The sequence below is a fragment of the Oncorhynchus masou genome, chromosome 28 (genome assembly GCF_036934945.1).
Source record: "Oncorhynchus masou masou isolate Uvic2021 chromosome 28, UVic_Omas_1.1, whole genome shotgun sequence".
Lineage (NCBI taxonomy): Eukaryota > Metazoa > Chordata > Actinopteri > Salmoniformes > Salmonidae > Oncorhynchus > Oncorhynchus masou.
This window is the reverse complement of record NC_088239.1, coordinates 84,948,432-84,971,010: the sequence shown is the minus strand read 5'-3', so window position 1 is coordinate 84,971,010 and position 22,579 is coordinate 84,948,432. Positions and strand designations below refer to the sequence as shown.

Here is a 22,579-nt window from a genome sequence, read left to right as displayed (position 1 = left end):
AGGGGGAAGAGGGACGGGGAAAGAGAGAGGGGGAAGAGAGAGGGGGAAGAGGGATGGGGAAAGAGAGAGGGGAAAGAGAGAGGGGGAAGAGAGAGGGGGAAAGAGAGGGAAAGAGAGAGGGGAAAGAGAGAGGGGAAAGAGGGAGGGGAAAAGAGGTAGGGGGAAAGAGAGGGGGGAAAGAGAGAGGGAAAGAGAGAGGTGGAAGAGAGAGGGGAAAGAGAGAGGGAAAGAGAGAGGTGGAAGAGAGAGGGGAAAGAGAGAGGGAAAGAGAGAGGGGGAAGAGAGAGGGGGAAAGAGCGGGTTGAAAGGGAGGGAGGAACAAGAGAGGGGGAAGAGAGAGGGGGAAAGAGAGAGGGGGAAGAGGGATGGGGAAAGAGAGAGGGGAAAGAGAGAGGGGGAAGAGAGAGGGGGAAGAGAGCGGGTTGAAAGGGAGGGGAGGAACAAGAGAGGGGGAAGAGAGAGGGGGAAGAGAGAGGGGGAAGAGAGAGGGGGGGAAGAGAGAGGGGGAAGAGAGAGGGGAAGAGGGATGGGGAAAGAGAGAGGGGAAAGAGAGAGGGGGAAGAGAGAGGGGGAAAGAGCGGGTTGAAAGGGAGGGGAGGAACAAGAGAGGGGGAAGAGAGAGGGGGAAGAGAGAGGGGGAAGAGGGATCGGGAAAGAGAGAGGGGAAAGAGAAAGGGGGAAGAGAGAGGGGAAGAGAGAGGGGGAAAGAGCGGGTTGAAAGGGAGGGGAGGAACAAGAGAGGGGGAAGAGAGAGGGGGGAAAGAGAGAGGGGGAAGAGGGATGGGGAAAGAGAGAGGGGAAAGAGAGAGGGGGAAGAGAGAGGGGGAAAGAGCGGGTTGAAAGGGAGGGGAGGAACAAGAGAGGGGGAAGAGAGAGGGGGGAAAGAGAGAGGGGGAAGAGGGATGGGGAAAGAGAGAGGGGGAAGAGAGAGGGGGAAAGAGCGGGTTGAAAGGGAGGGGAGGAACAAGAGAGGGGGAAGAGAGAGGGGGAAGAGAGAGGGGGAAGAGAGAGGGGGAAGAGAGAGGGGGAAGAGGGATGGGGAAAGAGAGGGGAAAGAGAGAGGGGGAAGAGAGAGGGGGAAAGAGCAGGTTGAAAGGGAGGGGAGGAACAAGAGAGGGGGAAGAGAGAGGGGGAAGAGAGAGGGGGAAGAGGGATCGGGAAAGAGAGAGGGGAAAGAGAGAGAGGGAAGAGAGAGGGGGAAGAGAGAGGGGGAAAGAGCGGGTTGAAAGGGAGGGGAGGAACAAGAGAGGGGGAAGAGAGAGGGGGGAAAGAGAGAGGGGGAAGAGGGATGGGGAAAGAGAGAGGGGGAAAGAGAGGGGAAAGAGAGAGTGGGAAAGAGGGGAGGAAAGAGAGTGGGAAAGAGAGGGGAGGAAAGAGAGAGTGGGAAAGAGAGAGGGGAAAGAGAGAGTCAAAAAGGGAGAGTGGGAAAGAGACAGGAGGAAAAAGAGAGTTGGAAAGAGGAGTGGAAAGAGAGAGTGGGAAAGGGAAGTGGGAAAGAGAGAGTGGGAAAGGGAGAGTGGGAAAGGGAGAGTGGGAAAGAGGAGAGGAAAGAGAGAGGGGGAAAGAGAGGGGTGGAAAGGAGAAGTGAGCTCTGTTAATTTTTCAACTCATGTAACAGGACAGAAATGCTCATGTTCTGTACTTCCAAGGAAGATGAATCAAAGGAAGCTCTTATTCATTGTGCTAAACCTTCTGATTGATAGACAGGGAAATGTATCGATGATATCAGTCACCGTAACACATAATGTAGTGTGCATAAAGAACATCAAATGTGTTATAAGAGGATATGAAGAGGTCAACATTATCTGTAGTAGTAGTAGTATCGGTATTAATTGGAGTAATAGTACTAGTTGTATTGACAGTGTCAATAACACAACAATAAACTAGTTTTACGATTGGAGACCTCACCAACTGTGATGCGCCGTTGCCGCGGTGACCCTTCCTCCTCCTGGGCGTGGCCAGGGCTCTGATTGGATAAGGAGTGGAAGGTGTGGCTTCTAGGAACGGTCACAGTTGTGGCCCCGCCCAGACTGAAGGAACAAGCTGCTCCAGGTTTCTACAGTAAATGGACGTCGAGACATATGACATGCATACACCACTCTGTCCAAACAGGAAACACAAAGAAGACACTTGCACATTCCCTGTCTTGGATTTTAAAGCATTGGATTGGTGTAAAAATTAGCTGGCGGCAGATGCACTTGGAAAGAAGGGTGGGTAATCAGGACACTATGTTATCCCTGCAGACTTCGAACCCATGATCTTAGACAACCTCGTACCCTCGTACCAACTGAGACACACAGGAGCATAAAACAAGCACATTATTTTGGTGAGTTAACGAACTCAACAAAGAGAAACCTCTATATTCATCATCATCTCAAAAAACGAAAGGAATCAAATCAATTTTCATTTGCAGCCATCTCTTACTTTCTTCATTCGTAATTGAGCTAAATAGCCGAGCTAAATAACCTAGCCAAATAACCTAGCCAAATAACCTAGTTAAATAATCTAGCTAAATATCCTAGCTAAATAACCTAGCTAAATAACCTAGCTAAATAACCTACCTAAATTGGATCAAGGAGAAATGTTGCTCTGCAGACATACTGAACTACTAAGAAAGGTTAGCTTATTAAAACGTATTTGGGCGAGGGGGTATTTTCACGTCCGGATGAAAAGTGTGCCCAGAGTAAAATACCTGCTTCTCAGGCCAAGAAACTAAGATATGCATGTTTAGTAGATTTGGATAGACAATATATGCATATTATAATAATTGGTATTGGATAGAAAACACTCTGAAGTTTCTAAAACTGTTTGAATGATGTCTGTGAGTATAACAGAACTCATATGGCAGGCAAAAACCAGGAAGTGGGAAATCTGAGGTTTCTCGTTTTTCAAGTGATTGTCTATCCAATATCCAGTGTAAATGGGGTCAGATTGCACTTCCTAAGGCTTCCACTAGATGTCAACAGTCTTTAGAAAGTTGTTTCAGGCTTCTGCTGTGAAAGGGGAGAGAATAAGACCAATAAGTGGCTCAGCTGAAAGCCATGAGTTGTTTATCGCTCATGGCCGTGAGCGCGAGCGCGAGCTCCGTGCCCTTTCCTTTCTGATGACAACGGAATATTATTGAAGATTTATACAAAAACATCCTAAAGATTGATTATATACATCGTTTTACATGTTTCTATGAACTTTACTTGAACTTTTGAAAAATTTTCGTCTGGACTTACTGCCCATAGTTTGTGCATTGAATTAGTGAACTAAATGTGCAAACAACAAGGAGGTACTTGGACATCAATTATGGACTTTATCGAACAAAACAAACATTTATTGTGGAACTGGGATTCCTGGGAGTGCATTCCCGATAAAGATCATCAAAGGTAAGTGAATATTTATAATGCTATTTCTGACTTTTGTGGACTCCACAACTTGGCGGGTATCTGTATGGCTTGTTTTGGTGTCTGAGCACTGTACTCAGATGATCACATGGTGTGCTTTCGTCATAAAGCTTTTTTGAAAACATGACACAGCGGTTGCGTTAAGTAGAAGTTTATCTTTAATCCTATGTATAACACTTGTATCTTTCATCTAAGTTTATGATGAAAACTTCTGTAAATTGATGTGGCTCTCTGCAATTTCACCGGATGATTTGGAGGCAAAACATTACTGAACATAACGCGAAAATGTAAACGGAGATTTCTGTATATAAATATGAACTTTATCGAACAAAACTTACATGTATTGTGTAACATGAAGTCCTATGACTGAGTGTCCAAGATTTCCAAGATGGCATAGCAGTCAGACGTCTTGTCGTGTCATTTTTTCAAACTTTTTTTAAACATTTTTTTCATTCGCATATCTTTTAAAACATTTATCTAAACCTCAACATATAAATATTCTCCTGCAATCCGCCTCACCCAATGTAGCGTGGATCTGCTTTTTTTTCTAAAGATTTATATTTACTTCGGATCCGGAACCCCTCAACTGAAGCTAGCCAGCTAACCACCAGCTATCAGTCAGCAAACCATTGCGAGCGGTCATCAGCTAACCTTTAGTTTGGAAAAGCTCTCGCCAGTTTGAACAACGCGACTCTAACCAGAGCATAATGGACCTATTATTTTTTGTCCCCGGATTCCCACCGCAAACTGAACTTTTTCATCTGGATCTTCACAACTAGCTAACAAGCTAACCGCAACCCCGGATGACTACTCCTGGCTAGCGTTTCCATCCACTTAGCTTGAAGCCAGCCTGGCCAGAGCTCCTGTGCTACCACCGAAGCATACTCCTGGGTTACAATATCCGGACCCACGACCGGTCTATCGATGTCACCGCATGAAGAGGCAAAAAAAGACTTAACCCCCATCGCGACATCCCCCAAAGGCTAAGTTTCTATCCCTTGCTATCTGCTTGCTTGCTAATTCGGCCTGCTAACTGCTAGCTTGTTTAGCCCCGGTCTGCTAACTGCTAGCTTGTTTAGACCCGGCCTACTAACTGTTAGCTTGTTAGCACAAGCCTGCTAACAGTCTGAATCGCAGCGTCCCCAGCCAGCCCAACCACTCACAGGACCCATGTTTATTTTCAATCTCTTTTCGATGTTTAATTCGATTATACCTTCCGGTAACCTGCCTCACCCAATGTGATACGGAATCGCTATTATTTTTAATTTTTAGAACACATTCAAGAACCTCCAGAAGCTAACTAGCTAACTAGCTACAAGCTATTTAGTCATTGTTAGCCACTGCTAGCGGCTTTTACCTTCTGCACAGCCAGCTAGTTTTTTTAGCCTGGATAATACTCGCCAGTCTAGCTTCCCTGTCCCATCCACCGCTGCCCCCTGGACACTGTGATCACTTGGCAACATAGCTGATGCCTGCTGGACTGTCCATTAATCACGGTACTTCATTCTGTTTGTTTATGTTTTATCTGTCGGCCCCAGCCGCACTCAGGCTCTGTGTGTAGTTAATCCGACCCTCTCTGCCTAGTCAACGCCATTTTACCTGCTGTTGTTGTGCTAGCTGATTAGCTGTTGTTGTCTCACCTACTGTTTTAGCTAGCTCTCCCAATCAACACCTGTAATTACTGTATGCCTCGCTGTATGTCTCTCTCAAATGTCAATATGCCTTGTATACTGTTGTTCAGGTTAGTTATCATTGTTTTAGTTTACAATGGAGCCCCTAGTTCCACTCTTCATACCCCTGATACCTCCTTTGTCCCACCTCCCACACATGCGGTGACCTCACCCATTATAACCAGCATGTCCAGAGATACAACCTCTCTTATCATCACCCAGTGTCTGGGCTTACCTCCGCTGTACCCGCACCCCACCATACCCCTATCTGCACATTATGCCCTGAATATATTCTTCCATGCCCAGAAATCTGCTCCTTTTATTCTTTGTCCCCAAAGCTTTAGGCGACCAGTTTTGATAGCCTTTAGCCGCATCCTCATACCACTCCTCCTCTGTTCTGCGGGTGATGTGGAGGTAAACCTAGGCCCTGCATGTCCCCAGGCACCCTCATTTGTTGACTTCTGTGATCGAAAAAGCCTTGGTTTCATGCATGTCAACATCAGAAGCCTCCTCCCTAAGTTTGTTTTACTCACTGCTTTAGCACACTCTGCTAACCCTGATGTCCTTGCTGTGTCTGAATCCTGGCTCAGGAAGGCCACCTTAAATTCTGAGATTTCCATACCCAACTATAACATTTTCCGTCAAGATAGAACTGCCAAAGGGGGAGTTGCAGTCTACTGCAGAGATAGCCTGCAAAGTAATATCATACTTTCCAGGTCCATACCCAAACAGTTCGAACTACTCATTTTAAAAATGACACTCTCCAGAAATAAGACTCTCAATGTTGCCGCCTGCTACCGACCCCCCTCAGCTCCCAGCTGTGCCCTGGACACCATTTGTGAATTGATTGCCCCCCATCTAGCTTCAGAGTTTGTTCTGTTAGGTGACTGTTGGAGGAAATTATAGTTGAAATGATTAATTATGTATACATTTCTATTAGAACAATTCAGTTTTAATACTATTATGTTATGGTATGAAATGTATGGGTTTTTGGTTAAACTAGGACTGAAAATGTAGGTAAACCAAATTTATTGTCTGTACCTTGTGGGTTTAAGGAAGAGGGATGGTATATCTTTTCAGACAGATAAGAATGTTCTTTGATGTTCCATTAGTGGAGGAGAGTGTCTTTTAGACAGATTGGAATGTTTGCTTTATGAGGGGAGTAGGAGACAATCTCCAGACCTGAAGACACTGCGCTATTGTGTGGATCGGAGAGAGTGTGAGAACTGATGACTTCATTTCTATCTTCTCTTTAAAATGTAATGTTCTTTGTATTTTGGGTCAGTACTCTCTTGAATTAAACACTGTTACCTGACTTTTAAGACCGGGACTCTGTCCATTCTTATAAAAATATTGGGTCTTACAATCCCTTAGAATGTATTGACATAGTATTAAATTCTGATTGGGAAACAATACAGAGGAATTTAGAATTCCTTCAACAGTGACCTAAACTGGGATATGCTTAACACCCCGGCAGTGCTAATAGATGTCCTCAATCTCACACAAATAATCAAGGAACCCACCAGGTACAATCCTAAATCTGTAAACAAGGGCACCCTCATAGACGTCATCCTGACCAACTGGCCCTCCAAATACATCTCCACTGTCTTCAACCAGGATCTCATCGATCACTGCCTCATTGCCTGTATCCGCTACGGATCCGCTGTCAAACGACCACCCTCATCACTATCAAACGCTCCCTAAAACACTTCTGTGAGCAGGCCTTTCTAATCGGGCCTATCCTGGAAGGACATTGACCTCATCCCGTCAGTTGAGGATGCCTGGTCAATCTTTAAAAGTAACTTCCTCACCATTTTAGATAAGCATGCAAAAAAATGCAGAACTAAGAACAGATACAGCTCTTGGTTCACTCCAGACCTGACTGCCCTCGACCAGCACAAAAACATCCTGTGGCGGACTGCAATAGCATCGAATAGTCCCCACGATATGCAACTGTTCAGGGAAGTCAGGAACCAATACACGATCAGTCAGGAAAGCAAAGGCCAGCTTCTTCAGGCCATCCTGTTGCTCTAACTCAGTTCTGGGACACTGTGAAGTCCATTACAAGAGCCCCTCCTCCCAGCAGCCCATTGCACTGAGGCTAGGTAACACGGTCACCACCGATAAAACCATGATTATCGAAAACTTCAACAGGCATTTCTCAACAGCTGGCCATGCCTTCCTCCTGGCTACTCCAACCTCGGCCAATAGCTCCCTCCCCCAGCTGCTGGCCTCTCCAGGTTCTCCTCTACCCAAATCCAGATATCAGATATCAGATATCAGGCCAGACCAGTACAGCTTGGCTTGGTTAGGTAGTTGATCAGTAACCGCCAGACCAGTACAGCTTGGCCTGGTTAGGTAGTTGATCAGGCCAGACCAATAGCTTGGTTAGGTAGTTGATCAGTAACCAGGCCAGGCCAGTACAGCTTGGCCTGGTTAGGTAGTTGATCAGTAACCAGGCCAGACCAGTACAGTTTGGCCTGGTTCAGTAGTTGATCAGTAACAGGCCAGGCCAGTACAGCTTGGCCTGGTTAGGTAGTTGATTAGTAACCAGGCCAGACCAGTACAGCTTGGCCTGGTTACAGTAATCAGGCCAGACCAGTACAACTTTGCCTGGTTCAGTAGTTGATCAGTAACCAGGCCAGACCAGTACAGCTTGGCCTGGTTAGGTAGTTGATTAGTAACCAGTACAGCTTGGCCTGGTTAGGTAGTTGATTAGTAACAGACCAGTACAGCCTGGTTCAGGCCCAGGCCAGACCAGTGCTTGGCCTGGTTAGGTAGTTGATCAGTAACCAGGCCAGACCAGTACAGCTTGGCCTGGTTCGGAAGTTGATCAGTAATCTGGCCAGACCAGTACAACTTGGCCTGGTTCAGTAGTTGATCAGTAACCAGGCCAGACCTTTTCAGCTTGGCCTGGTTAAGTTCTGTTAAAATTCCAGGCCATATGACTGTGGTCTTGAAAAATGGACCAGATGAAGTGTAGGGACCATGTAAATAGAAATAGGACTCATCTTTGTCTCTGTACCCTTATGGTGTCCGTGACAACACAGGTAGTACCATTGAGGCTAGCCTCATTTTAAAGTTGTTATTGTTCTTCTTCTTTTGTGTTTGAAAAAAGCGTCAATCTAAATATTAGTGATTTAATACCACCTGCAGTGCTGGAGTACTGAACCAAATCTTGTCTCATTTATATATTGTGGCCACTAGATGGCGGTGATATAGCTTAAATCAGCCACAGGCAACCCAATACGAAGAAGAAGACAATGCTCTGGATCCCCACCCAGTTGTATACTTTAAAATGGTGGAAGACCTAAATGGTAATGTCCATGCTAAAATGGATTATATCCATCTAGTCCTTTATTTATCGCTATGGGCATTACCCTTTGGTAGATAGAGGCCTCCATCTTGGTGCTGAGAGGAAGCAGTCGCAGTTCTGCTCTCAGTAACTCATGGCAACTGGCGTCCGCGTTGCTCCAGTCATCTATAGAGAGAAACAGGGAGAAATGTTATTAAAACTTCTTAGGGATAGCCACCATTTTTCCATTTTCACCTAAATAACCTACCCAAATCTAACTGTCTGTAGCTCAGGACCTGAAGCAAGGATATGCATATTCTTGATATCATTTGAAAGGAAACACTTTGAAGTTTGTGGAAATGTGAAATGAATGTATGAGAATATAACACAATAGATCTGGTGGAAGAAAATACAAAGAAAAAACCAACCAGTCTTTTTCTACCACCATCTTTGAAATACAAGAGAAAGGTAACAATTAAAGGCATCACTCTGGTTGTAATTCCGACAAGATGGCATCAGTGTATGTGCAAAGTTTCAGATCGATAACTTGAAATATGAGCAAACTACATGACATTAAGTGTGAAGTCCCCAAGTACATTTTGGCAAATTGTGAAGGAGACATTTCAAATCAAATGTATTTATATAGCCCTTCATACATCCTCTGATATCTCAAAGTGCTGTACAGAAACCCAGCCTAAAACCCCAAACAGCAAGCAATGCAGGTGTTGAAGCACGTTTGCATTCATATTCCATTTTTCTGCAAGAATATCCTCAAATCTGTATACTTGGACTTTGATTCAGCTTTCCCAGTATTAGTAGACATATTATAAGTTCAACATTTGCAAAACAACCAGTTTTCATAACTCTGAATATCCTTATAATTTTTGTCCAAAAGGAAAAGGCATGCTGTCGTACAAGGTTAGTAGCTACATTTTACGACAGATACATGGTTTCCGGATACTCCCGTAAATCCCAGCTCATTGGCTATCTAGCTAGCTTTGTTTGACCCCGATTGGTTCAAGTGAAGACCGCCCACGTCATTGGTGTGCCATGAAGGCGCCACTCTCTGACCAAATATGGTGTGCTATAGGATATACTACACCCCTAATGATATAGAGAAGTCTGGTTATGTTCTAGGATCTCTGAGGAATAAATATGGACATAATTTGACTTGTTGAAACAACGTTTAGGGTGAGATTTTTACAGATTTCTTTCTTTGCAAATTGAACGAGTGGAAATATGCATGCTATATGGGTCTTTTTAGGATATGATAAAGGATTTTATCTAACAAAACAACACTTCATGTTATCTCTGGGACCCTTTGGATGATAAATCAGAGCAAGATTTCAGAATGTAAGTTCACATTTTACCTTCAGAGGTGAATTTATCAAACCTATCACGAAGAAAGAAATGTTTTGTTGATAGGAGCTCTCCTCAAACAATATAATGGCATTTTTTGCAGTAATGGCTACTGTAATTTGGACAGTGCAGTTATATTTAACAATAATTTAAGATTTCAGCAGATATAAGACACTTATATGTACCGACATTTGTTGTTTCTCTCAAATCTGCGATCTTGACGATACACGCTACATGATTTAGAAAGATAGCTAGGATGTAAATGGATTATATAATTATTTAATTTAGTGTCTTTGTGAAATGTTTAGTTTGGATCCAAGCCTACAGAAGGAAGCAGGGGGATGATTTTGTCCCTATGAAATCACGTATGGGAAACCAAACTTACCCTGCCCTGTATCACATATCACTAATAATGGGGTGCTGGCTTAGACAGATCTGAAATAGAAAGTGTCACCTCCTTTTCTCTAGAAACAACAGGACAACATAAGCCATGAACCCTAACATCCTACCACATCAACAACAGGACAACAACAGCCATGAACCCCAACATCCTACCACATCAACAACAGGACAACATCAGTCATGAACCCTAACATCCTACCACATCAACAACATCAGTCATGAACCCTAATATCCTACCACATCAACAACATCAGTCATGAACCCTAACATCATACCACATCAACAACAGGACAACATCAGTCATGAACCCTAACATCCTACCACATCAACAACATCAGTCATGAACCCTAACATCCTACCACATCAACAACATCAGCCATGAACCCTAACATCCTACCACATCAACAACAGGATAACATCAGTCATTAACCCTAACATCCTACCACATCAACTACAGGACAACATCAGCCATGAACCCTAACATCCTACCACATCAACAACCGGACAACATCAGTCATGAACCCTAACATCCTACCACATCTACAACAGGACAACATCAGTCATGAACACTAACATCCTACCACATCAACAACATCAGCCATGAACCCTAACATCCTACCACATCAACAACAGGATAACATCAGTCATTAACCCTAACATCCTACCACATCAACAACAGGACAACATCAGCCATGAACCCTAACATCCTACCACATCAACAACAGGACAACATCAGTTATGAACCCTAACATCCTACCACATCAACAACAGGACAACATCAGCCATGAACCCTAACATCCTACCAAATCAACAACATCAACCATGAACCCTAACATCCTACCACATCAACAACATCAGCCATGAACCCTAACATCCTACCACATCAACAACATCAGCCATGAACCCTAACATCCTACCACATCAACAACAGGACAACATCAGTCATGAACCCTAACATCCTACCACATCAACAACATCAGCCATGAACCCTAACATCCTACCACATCTACAACAGGACAACATCAGTCATGAACCCTAACATCCTACCACATCAACAACAGGACATCAGTCATTAACCCTAACATCCTACCACATCAACAACCGGACAACATCAGTCATGAACCCTAACATCCTACCACATCTACAACAGGACAACATCAGTCATGAACACTATCATCCTACCACATCAACAACATCAGCCATGAACCCTAACATCCTACCACATCAACAACAGGATAACATCAGTCATTAACCCTAATATCCTACCACATCAACAACAGGAAAACATCAGCCATGAACCCTAACATCCTACCACATCAACAACAGGACAACATCAGCCATGAACCCCAACATCCTACCACATCAACAACATCAGCCATGAACCCTAACATCCTACCGCATCAACAACATCAGTCATGAACCCTAACATCCTACCACATCAACAACAGGAAAACATCAGCCATGAACCCTAACATCCTACCGCATCAACAACATCAGTCATGAACCCTAACATCCTAACACATCAGCAACAGGACAACATCAGTTATGAACCCTAACATGCTACCACATCAACGACATCAGCCATGAACCCTAACATCCTACCACATCAACAACAGGACAACATCAGTCATGAACACTAACATCCTACCACAGCTAATGAACCCTGACTCTGTGTCATTCTTGGATCTAATGAAACCGAACGCTGTGTCATTTTTGGATCAAATGAACCCTAACGCTGTGTCATTCTTGGATCTGATGAACCCTAAAGCTGTGTCATTCTTGGATCTAATGAACCCTAACGCTGTGTCATTCTTGGATCTAATTAACCCTAATGCTGTGTCATTCTTGGATCTAATGAACCCTAACACTGTGTCATTCTTGGATCTAATGAACCCTAACGGTGTGTCATTCTTGGAGCTAATGAACCCTAACGCTGTGTCATTCCTTGATCTAATGGATAATGCTGTGTCATTCTTGGATCTAATGGATAATGCCTTGTCATTCTTGGATCTAATGGATAATGCTGTGTCTTTCTTGGATCTAATGGATAATGCTGTGTCATTCTTGGATCTAATGGATAATGCCTTGTCATTCTTGGATCTAATGGATAATGCTGTGTCTTTCTTGGATCTAATGGATAATGCTGTGTCTTTCTTGGATCTAATGGATAACGCTGTGTCATTCTTGGATCTAATGGATAATGCTCGTCTGCTGCAGAGCGACGTGTTCATCTTCAATAATAATCTCTCTGTGCATTTTGAGTAAAGTCTTTTCCTTCTCTCTCTAGAGGTTAACTCTGGTTATGTTCTCTCAAGGACAGAGACAAACATTTAGAAAGTTGGGGCATTGAGGTTTCTGCGTTATAATGTGTTTACATGAAACTAAATGATATGGTAGCCGTTTCAATGCCCCATTAACATATTTAAAAAACAACTCTCTAAATGGCTCTGCTCTAAGGTGATTATCCCCAGTAAAACATGGGTTGTTTGGATCCTGGATGCTCATTGGCTGGTAGAAGGGAGTTGTTCACCACAATCCTCACATTCTCTGGGTCATGCCTGTTAACAATTGCATTCGATTTTATCAATGCACGTTCACTGTCCCACAGCCCAGCCAGTGAGTATGGTCTATCTGCTGACCCTAGACTGGAGGATGTGTGTGAGGTGTCCCAAGTCGTGCCAAGAAAGGGTTGGGTTCAATAGGGTCTGGCTCCAGTCAATACAGTGGCAAGGAAAAGTATGTGAACCCTTTGGATTTACCTGGATTTCTGCATGAAGTGGTCATCATATTTGATCTGATCTTCATCTAAATTACAACAATACACAAACATAGTGTGGTTAAACTAATAACACACAAATGATTGTATTTTTCCTGTCTATATTGAATACATATTTAAACATTCACTGTATAGGTTGGAAAAAGCATGTGAACTCCTAGGCTAATGACTTCTCCAAAAGTTAATTGGCGTCAGGAGTCAGCTGATCTGGAGTCCAATCAAGGAGACGAGATTAGAGATGTTGGTTCGAGCTGCCCTGCCTTATAAAAAACACTCACAAAATTTGAGTTTGCTATTCACAAGAAGCATTTTCTGATGTGAACCATGCCTCGAACTAAAGAGATATCAGGAGACCTAATTATGAATTGTTGACTTGCTTTGAAAGGGTTACAAAATTATCTCTAAAAGCCTTTGATGTTCATCAGTCCACAGTAAGACAAATTGTCTATAAATGGAGGAATTTCAGCACTGTTGCTACTCTCCCTGAGTGGCCGTCCTGCAAAGGTGATCACAAGAGCACAGAATGCTCAATGAGGTTAAGAGGAATCCTAGAGTGTCAGCTAAAGACTTACAGAAATCTCTGGAGCATGCTAACATCCCTGTTGACGAGTCTATGATACGTAAAACACTAAACAAGAATGATGTTCATGGGAGGACACCAGGGAAGAAGCCACAATGCTGCACGTCTGAAGTTTGCAAAAGTGCACCTGGATGTTCCACAGCTCTACTGGAAAAACATTCTGGACAGATGAAACTACAGTTGAGTTGTTTGGAAGGAACACACAATGCTATGTGTGGAGAAAAAAGGCACAGCACAGCACACCAACATCAAAACTTCCTCCCAACTGTAAAGCATGGTGAAGGGAGCACCATGGTTTGGGGCTGCTTTGCTGCCTCACGGCCTGGACAGCTTGCTATCATCAATGGGAAAATTAATTCCCAAGTTTATCAAGACATTTTGCAGAAGAATGTTAGGCAATCAGTCCTCCACTTGACGCTCAACAGAAATTGGGTGATGCAACAGGACAACGACCCAAAACACAGAAGTAAATCAACAACAGAATGGCTTCAACTGAAGAAAATAAACCTTCGGGAGTGGCCCAGTCAGGGTCCTGACCTCAACCCGATTGAGATGCTGTGGCATGACCACAAGAGAGCAGTTCACACCAGACATCCCAAGAATATTGCTGAACTGAAACTTTGTAAAGATGAACGGTCCAAAATTCTTCCTGACCGTTGTGCAGGTCTGATCCGCAACTACAGAAAACGTTTGGTTGAGGTTATTGCTGCCAAAGGAGGGTCAACCAGTTATAAAATCCAAGGTTTCACATATTTTTCTAGCTCTGCACTCTGAATGTGTACGTGGTGTGTTCAATAAAGACATGAAAACATAATTGTTTGTGCGTTGTTAGTTTAAGCAGACTGTGTTGGTCTATTGTTGTGACCTTGATGAAGTTCAGATCACATTTTATGTTCAACGTATGCAGAAATCCAGGTCATTCAAAAGGGTTCACATACTTTTTCTTGCCGCTGTGTGTGTACTAGCCAGCTAGCTAGTGTGTACTACAGGTAACTGCCAAAACAAAGGAAACACCAACATTACCCAAGTATCTTAATAAGAAGCAGGGCCACCATGAGCCAGAATGCATCTTGGCATAGATTCTACAAGTATGTGGAACTCTATTGGAGGGATGCGACACCGTTCTTCCACAAAATAAATTCCACAATTTGGTGTTTTGTTGATGGTGAAGGAAAACGCTGTCTCAGGCACCGTTTCAGAATATTCAATTAGGTTGACATCTGGTGAGTGAGATGGCCATGGCATATGGTTGACATCGTTTTCATACTCATCAAACCATTCAGTGACCACTCGTGCCTTGTGGATGGGGGCATTGTCATCATATTTTAGGTAATCTGTCTCTTTTTCAGAGATATCATGGAGAACTGCAGAAGTGTTGCTAAGACACTTTCTCTAGAACAGAGTTTTGAAATAGAAGCAGAGTATGATAACTAAGGAGATGAAGTAAATTCAGGGATTTGATTGCAAATGTGGAGAGAGTCAAAAAGAGAAAACAGAAGGCTGTTGTACAAAACTGCTGTCTCGGGATTACATCTTCAAACTAAGGGCAACCATGGCATCCGTGACAGAGAGTGGGAAGCATGTATACGGGTAGAAAAATCGAGCTAGCTACATTTTCAGATATTATACATTTCTAATTGTGTAAGAAAGTAATTTTCATTGCAAGTTAAAGTGTAGTGTTAGCTAGCTGGCTCTCCAGCTAATGTGTATGATCTGTGTTGTAGTATTATTGATATCTCAGAGCAATTTTTTTTGCTAGTTATAGCCTAATGTTAGCTAGCTAGCTAACATTGAATCTAGTTGGTGGTTAGCTCTAGCTACTTGTAGGTGCAGTATAGTAACGTTATGAGTTGGGATTATGGTTAATTATTTAGCTACATGTCTGAACAAAAGACTCCATATGCAAGAGAACGATTTCACGTTATCGTTTATTCTGTATCCTGTTCATGTACCAAATAAATGTTGATTTATTTGATATAGTGTGTGTTTACAAGAGAAGGTAATGTGAAGAACAACATGACTGGCACCAAAGTCAAATTAGGATTTAACGTTAGTGTAACGGCTTTCTTTAGGTGAAGGAGAGTTGGACCAAAATGCAGCGTGGCTATTTAGATTCATGTTTTTAATAAAACAAGGAAAACACAAATCAATACAAAAACAACAAACGTAACACGAAAACCGAAACAGCCAATACTGGTGCAAAGTAACACAGAGACAGAAACAAGAACAATCACCCACAACACACTCAAAGAATATGGCTGCCTAAATATGGTTCCCAATCAGAGACAACGATAAACACCTGCCTCTGATTGAGAACCACTTTAAACAGCCATAGACTATGCTAGAAAACCCCACTAAGCCACAATCCCAATACCTATGAAAAACCCCAAGACAAAACACACCACATACCAAAACCCATGTCACACCCTGGCCTGAGCAAATAAATAAAGAAAACACAAAATACTAAGACCAGGGCGTGACAGTTAGGCCAACAAGACAGTGTCCAATTTCAAAAATTATCTGGGAGAATGCCCCGCTTTTATTTCATCACACTCACAACTGTAAACTATTTTCTGTAATTAACTCGCCATCAACTTGTAAATAATGATCTTGTTGTGAGTTTAAGTTCCTGTAATAATGTGTATGAATTAGCTAAGGTAAGACGTTGTCAGCTATATGGTCATACCAAGCCCAAAGGCCGGCAGATAGCGATTTTGAGTCATTTCATCTTACCATCCAAAGGGAATCTATGCAGCCGGCTAGCTTACAAACTCACATCTCATGTGGACTGGTTGGTACATAAAATATTCTCCATTCAGCCTGCAAAGACGTCAATTTCCACCTTAACTCTATTTAATGGCGAGGAGGCGGGAAACCTTTTTGAAAATATGCTTCCGTTCTTTATGAATCACAATTTTCCATCTGGGACTAGCTATGCTAGTTCCAGATGTTGCACACTGCTTTCATCCAATCATGTTGCTGCAGTCTGTTTTTCATCTCTGTTTTGATAGTTTCACAGTAAATTATTGCTGCAACCTGATTGGCTGAATGTGAAATGCAACATCCGGTAATAGAAATATCTGGAGTTTCATAAAGAAACTATGCATATTTCACCCATTTTTTTCTACCTTCCCGTAAATAAATCAATTTAAGGAGGAAAATCGAGGTCTTTGTAAAATGCTTTACACCCTGCTGGCCTATCAAAGCTCTAAATATTCCCCCGGTTTTCACTTCTCCCTAGAGTTATCATAATCCTTATCATAGCATAATGCTCCGTTCCCAAATAGCTAGTACTAGTTTATTCTGGACTCAGAGTGTGATTGGCAGGCAACCTATACTATACCGTAACCATAGGACACACTGGCTGGCTGAGCTCTGTCTGGCTGATGACAGATTGTGTTCCAAATGGATCCCTGCGGAGTGCTATTGGCTCTGGTCAAAAGTAACACACTATGTAGGGAATGAGGGTGCCATTTAGGAAAAAGAGATTGTTCTGTGACACAAACTGTGTTCTTTCCCACAGAAAGCTGACATTCTAACATTCCCATAACAAATCGCTGGATCTGTGGAGCTGCAACATGCCTTTCCCTTTTTCCCTTTTTAAAACAAGCTGGAAGAATGATTAATGCTGGGAAACAAGGCTCGGAAACATGGCTGGGAAACCAGGCTGGGAGCAAGGCTGGGAAACCAGGCTGGGAAACAAGGCTGGGAAACAAGGCTGGGAAACAAAGCTGTAAAACAAGTCTGGGAAACAAGGCTGGGAAACAAGGCTGGGAAACAAGGCTGGGAAACAAAGCTGTAAAATAAGTCTGGGAAACGTGGCCTTAACAATTGAGGGACAGAATATTTTCCTGGCACCACTCCACCAGGGCTCACATCTCTTCCCTGTCTCGTCGTTGTTGGTAAACTAACGGGCCGACCCCCACCTGCAAACTTGACGATAGAGTTAGAGACATGCGTAGTGAACAGGGCCCACAGGAGGGAGCTGAGCACGCTCCCCTGTGGGGCCCCCATGTTAAGTATCAGCGGGACACAGGTGTTGTGGCCTACCTTCACCCCCTTGGATCTGCCTGTCAGGAAGTCAAGGACCGAGATGCACAGGGAGGGGTTCAGACCGGGGGGTCGTACGACTCTATATTGATGATTTTGGAAAAGTCATAAAAAAGGCATGTGCTCTGATCCTTGCACAAGAGACACAACTGCATTGCTGCTCCACTTATGTGGCAAGTTAGGAGATATCTAATCAGTGGAAGATGGATTTAAAATGACAGAATTAATAGTGAAATGAGAAAGGAAGGCTGCTTTGACAAAAACCCAACAGGTAGGCTCTTATTAAGGATTTCTACTAAATTGAGTTGTTGTCATGTGTAGCTAACTGTAAGATGGTGAGAAGTGCAGTAACATTAATGTCTAGCCTTAATTACATTCGTTAGCTAGCTTCTCTCAGTTTGATGCAGTCAAGACAGGTACTATCCGATGGGATGATAAATAACTAGGAAGAATTTAGTCTAGTGCGTGTTAACAGCCCTAGGTGGGATAGGGCAGTGTGCAGTGTAATGGCGATTGTCGATCTGTTGGGGCGGTATGCAAATTATAGTGGGTCTAGGGTGTCAGGTAATCGGGAGATAGTCATTTAGTTGAGTTACCTTCGCTTTCTTGGGTACAGGAATAATGGTGGACATTTCAAAGCAAGTGGGGACAGACTGGTATAGGGAGACATTGAATATGTCTGTAAACACTTGAGCCAGCTGGTATGTACATGCTCAGAGGACGCGGCTTGGGAGGCCGTCTGGGCTGGCAGATTTACGAGGGCTAACTCGCTTGCATGTCTTACAACAGCCACGGAGAGAGAGAGCACACAGTCCTCATGAGCGGCGGGGGCCCACGTCGACGGCTTGGTGTTGTTTTCCTCAAAGCAGGCCAAGAAGGTGTTTAAATTGTCCAACAGTGATGCGTCGGATTCCGTGAATTAGCTGGCTTTCCCTTTAAAATCAGTGATTGTCTGGAGGCCGTGGTTAAGTGTGATGGTTTGCGCTTACAGTTTTGAGCGTTTTTTGATCCAGAGTTTTTTTTTAATGAATTTTATTTAACCTTTATTTAACCAGGAAGGGCTCATTGAGATTTAAAATCTCTTTTTCAAGAGCATCCTACATTCTAGGGTTAGATTGAACAGATATGTAAGTGGTTCAGCTATGAAATCAGCTGCCAGATTTAAAAAGCAGGGATCCAAAAGATCAGGACCTGCAGGCGTTGCTCTGATCTAAGGATTTCAGGTCTTTATGTACCACCTGCACTGAGAATGGCAAAAGGCTCAAAGTTTGACCAGCTCTCACTGGTTCATCCACACAGGGTTGTACAGAGACAGAGGACACTGAATCAAACAGCCTACCAGACGATACAATTCAGCATTTCAGTTTTGTCATATACAGCAACACTTCAATACACATGCCGGTAATTCATTAACATTACTGTTACCAGACAGACTTAATAGCCTTCCAAAACTTTCTAGGTTCATTCAGGTTATCAGTGGTAACAGACAGTAAATATTCAGACTTGGCCTTCCTGAGAAGAAAAGAACACTTGTTTCATAACTGCCTAAAAATAAGCCAATCAGCATCAGAACATGATTTCCTTGCTTTAGCCCAGGCTACGGTTGTGAATAATACAAGACAGCTCAGAAGAAAACCATGGATTAACCCGCCCTTGAACCCTGAACCTGCGGAATGGGGCATGTTTGTTTACTATTTGGAAAAAAACATAATGAAAGAATTTCCAGGCAGTTTCCACATCAGGGATAAGCTCAATGTGCTCCAGTCAAAATAAAACAAATCATGAAAGAAAGCCTGCTAATTAAAACAACTTCAAATTTCTCTTACGAATAAAACGTGGGTTTGTTTTAGGAACCTTCGTATTTCTAACAGCAACAACAGCACAATGGTCACTTAAATCATTACAAAAAACACCAACCACAGAATATTTATGTGGAACCTTTGCCAATATCAAATCAATCATGGTAGATTTACCTGGGCATTTAAGATTTGGGCGAGTGGGTGAGTTAATCAACTTGGTAAGATTCATAGAATTACAAAACATTTTTAAATCATCAGACAATGGCTTTAACCAACACCAGTTGAGATCACCGATCATTTCACTGTAAAGAAGTTTAGACATAAGGTGTGTCAGAGAAGAAAATTCATCACCGAGTGCAGGGAGGGGGGGGGTCTATAACAGCCAATCACAGTTATAGAGAGACCCTTTGAAACCTCAGTATTCAAAGCAAGAAATTCCAACTGTTTACATATAGCTTCAGACTTTGCCACACTTACAGAGAATTTAGTTTTTACATATATAGCCACACCCCCACCTTTCTTAACTCGATCAGTGCGATAAACATTGTAACCACTTATACAAATATCCTTATCAAAAACAGAGGAGGTGGAGGAGCAGGCGGAGGAGGAGGAGGAGGAGGGGGGAGGAAGAGGAGGTGGAAGAGGAGGCGGAGGCGGAGGGAGGAGGAGGAGGAGGGGGGAGGAAGAGGAGGAGCTGGAGGAGGAGGAGGGGGAGGGGGGAGGAAGAGGAGGAGGAGGTGGAGTAGCAGGCGGAGGAGGAGGAGGAAGAGGAGGAGGTGGAGGAGCAGGCGGAGGAGGAGGAGGAAGAGGTGGAGTAGCAGGCGGAGGAGGAGGAGGATGAAGGAAAAGGAGGAGCTGGAGGAGGAGGAGGGGAGGGGGGAGGAAGAGGAGGAGGTGGAGGAGCAGGCGGAGGAGGAGGTGGAGTAGCAGGCGGAGGAGGAGGAAGGAGAGGAGGAGGAGGAGGAGGAGGAGGAGGAAGGAAGGGGAGGAGGAGGTGGAGGAGCCAGCGGAGGAGGAGGAGGAGGAGGAGGGGGGAGGAAGAAGAGGTGGAGGAGCAGGCGGAGGAGGAGGGGAGGGGAAGAGGAGGATGAGGTGGAGGAGCAGGGGGAGGAAGAGGAGAAGGAGGTGGAGGAGCAGGCGGAGGAGGGAGGAAGAGGAGGTGGAGGCGGAGGAGGAGGAAAATGAGGAGGTGGAGGAGGAGGAGGGAAACAATGTCTGAAATTCTCTCACTAAGCTCCATAAACACGTCTTTGGGTGCTGTAGCCTAGGAGTAATCCAACTAGAATGACAAAATGCAGGTCATCTTGTCCGTTTGAGGAGACAAAATAACTGTAACACAGGTTTTGCGTTTTTGGGATCATGTCTGTATTTGTGAATGTGTGGTTTGACATGAGTTTAGTTGAGTGGGAGTTAGGATTAGAAAGTTAAGCATAGTGGGAGTTAGGATCAGAAAGTTAAGCATAGTGGGAGATAGGATCAGAAAGTTAAATTGAGTTTAGAGGGAGTTGAAAACAGTCAAGGCACTGTAATTGGATTAAGTGTGACAACAGTGGAATCCTGCCTGTCTGGGCCACACAGAGACCGTAGACAGTAGAACACTAAGACTACTGAAGGAGAATTGTGGGGGACGATGAGACTACCTAAGGAGGACAGTAGGGGGGATGAGACTACCTAAGGAGGACAGTAGGGGACGATGAGACTACTGAAGGAGGATTGTAGGGGACGATGAGACTACTGAAGGAGGATTGTAGGGGACGATGAGACTACTGAAGGAGCACTGTAGGGGACGATGAGACAGCTGAAGGAGGACAGTAGGGGACGATGAGACTACTGAAGGAGGACAGTAGGGGACGATGAGACTACTGAAGGAGGACAGTAGGGGACGATGAGACTACTGAAGGAGATTGTAGGGAACGATGAGACTACTGGGGCCACCCATATGTAAAAGTAGTGGCCCCAGCCGACTTGTAAGTCGCTTTGGACAAAAGCGTCTGCTAAATGGGATATATTATTATTATTTATATTATTACTGAAGGAGCACAGTAGGGGACGATGAGACTACATTTACATTTGCATTTAAGTCATTGAAGGAGGATTGTAGGGGACGATGAGACTACTGAAGGAGGACAGTAGGGGACGATGAGACTACTGAAGGAGGACAGTAGGGGACGATGAGACTACTGAAGGAGCACAGTAGGGGACGATGAGACTACTGAAGGAGAACATTTGGACGATTTAGACTACTGAAGGAGGACTGTAGGGGACGATGAGACTACTGAAGGAGGATTGTAGGGGACGATGAGACTACTGAAGGAGGACAGTAGGGGACGATGAGACTACTGAAGGAGGATTGTAGGAGACTACTGAAGGAGACTACTGAAGGAGGACAGTAGGGGACGATGAGACTACTGAAGGAGCACTGTAGGGGACGATGACTGTAGGGGACGATGAGACTACTGAAGGAGGACTGTAGGGGACGATGAGACTACTGAAGGAGGACAGTAGGGGACGATGAGACTACTGAAGGAGCACTGTAGGGGACGATGAGACTACTGAAGGAGGACAGTACGGGACGATGAGACTACTGAAGGAGGACAGTAGGGGACGATGAGACTACTGAAGGAGGACAGTACGGGACGATGAGACTACTGAAGGAGGACAGTAGGGGACGATGAGACTACTGAAGGAGGATTGTAGGGGACGATGAGACTACTGAACGAGGACAGTAGGAGACGATGAGACTACTGAAGGAGGACAGCCCTGACACTGCCTCAGCCCTGCCTCCGCCCTGTGCCAACCCTGCCTCAGCCCTGTGCCAACCCTGCCTCAGCCCTGTGCCAGCCCTGCCTCAGCCCTGTGCCAACCCTGCCTCAGCCCTGTGCCAACCCTGCCTCAGCCCTGTGCCAGCCCTGTCTCAACCCTGTGCCAGCCCTTAGACACAGATGAAGGCAGCCAGAAAGGAATGTCTGGGCTGAGTCATGCTGAGGCATGCTGAGGGAGGGGTGAGGGAGACGGTGGCATCGAGCCTCAAGCTGGACGGATCCGTTTTCCACCAGCCAGTGGGATAACCACTAGTAATGGAGAGATGAACATCATCCTCAAGAAGGAGAATAATACTCTTTTTTACTCTGCTTTTTACTGTGTTCCTTTCAAGGGGCAGATACACACACATGTAGTATGTACGTAAGGAAAGTGACTGAGAAAGGGAACAAGAACCTGGAACATGTTTCAACACATACTGAAATCATTTCCGGCA

At 44.3% G+C, this 22,579-nt stretch overlaps 2 protein-coding genes across 2 annotated transcripts in view; one reads left to right on the top strand and one right to left on the bottom strand.

The window, feature by feature from the left end:
* LOC135518427 (isthmin-1-like) overlaps nucleotides 1-22,579 on the top strand; it is a 336,779-nt gene that overhangs the window by 274,790 nt on the left and 39,410 nt on the right. The gene's annotated exons all lie outside the window — the stretch shown is intronic.
* Nucleotides 1-22,579, bottom strand: part of LOC135518426 (uncharacterized) — a 54,750-nt gene that overhangs the window by 18,618 nt on the left and 13,553 nt on the right. The window contains exons 3-4 of the mRNA XM_064943600.1: nucleotides 8,443-8,543; nucleotides 1,909-2,056 (exon numbers count right to left, since the gene is read on the bottom strand). Of these exons, the coding sequence (XP_064799672.1) occupies nucleotides 1,909-2,056; nucleotides 8,443-8,543 (249 nt within the window). The remainder of the gene's footprint in view (nucleotides 1-1,908; nucleotides 2,057-8,442; nucleotides 8,544-22,579) is intronic.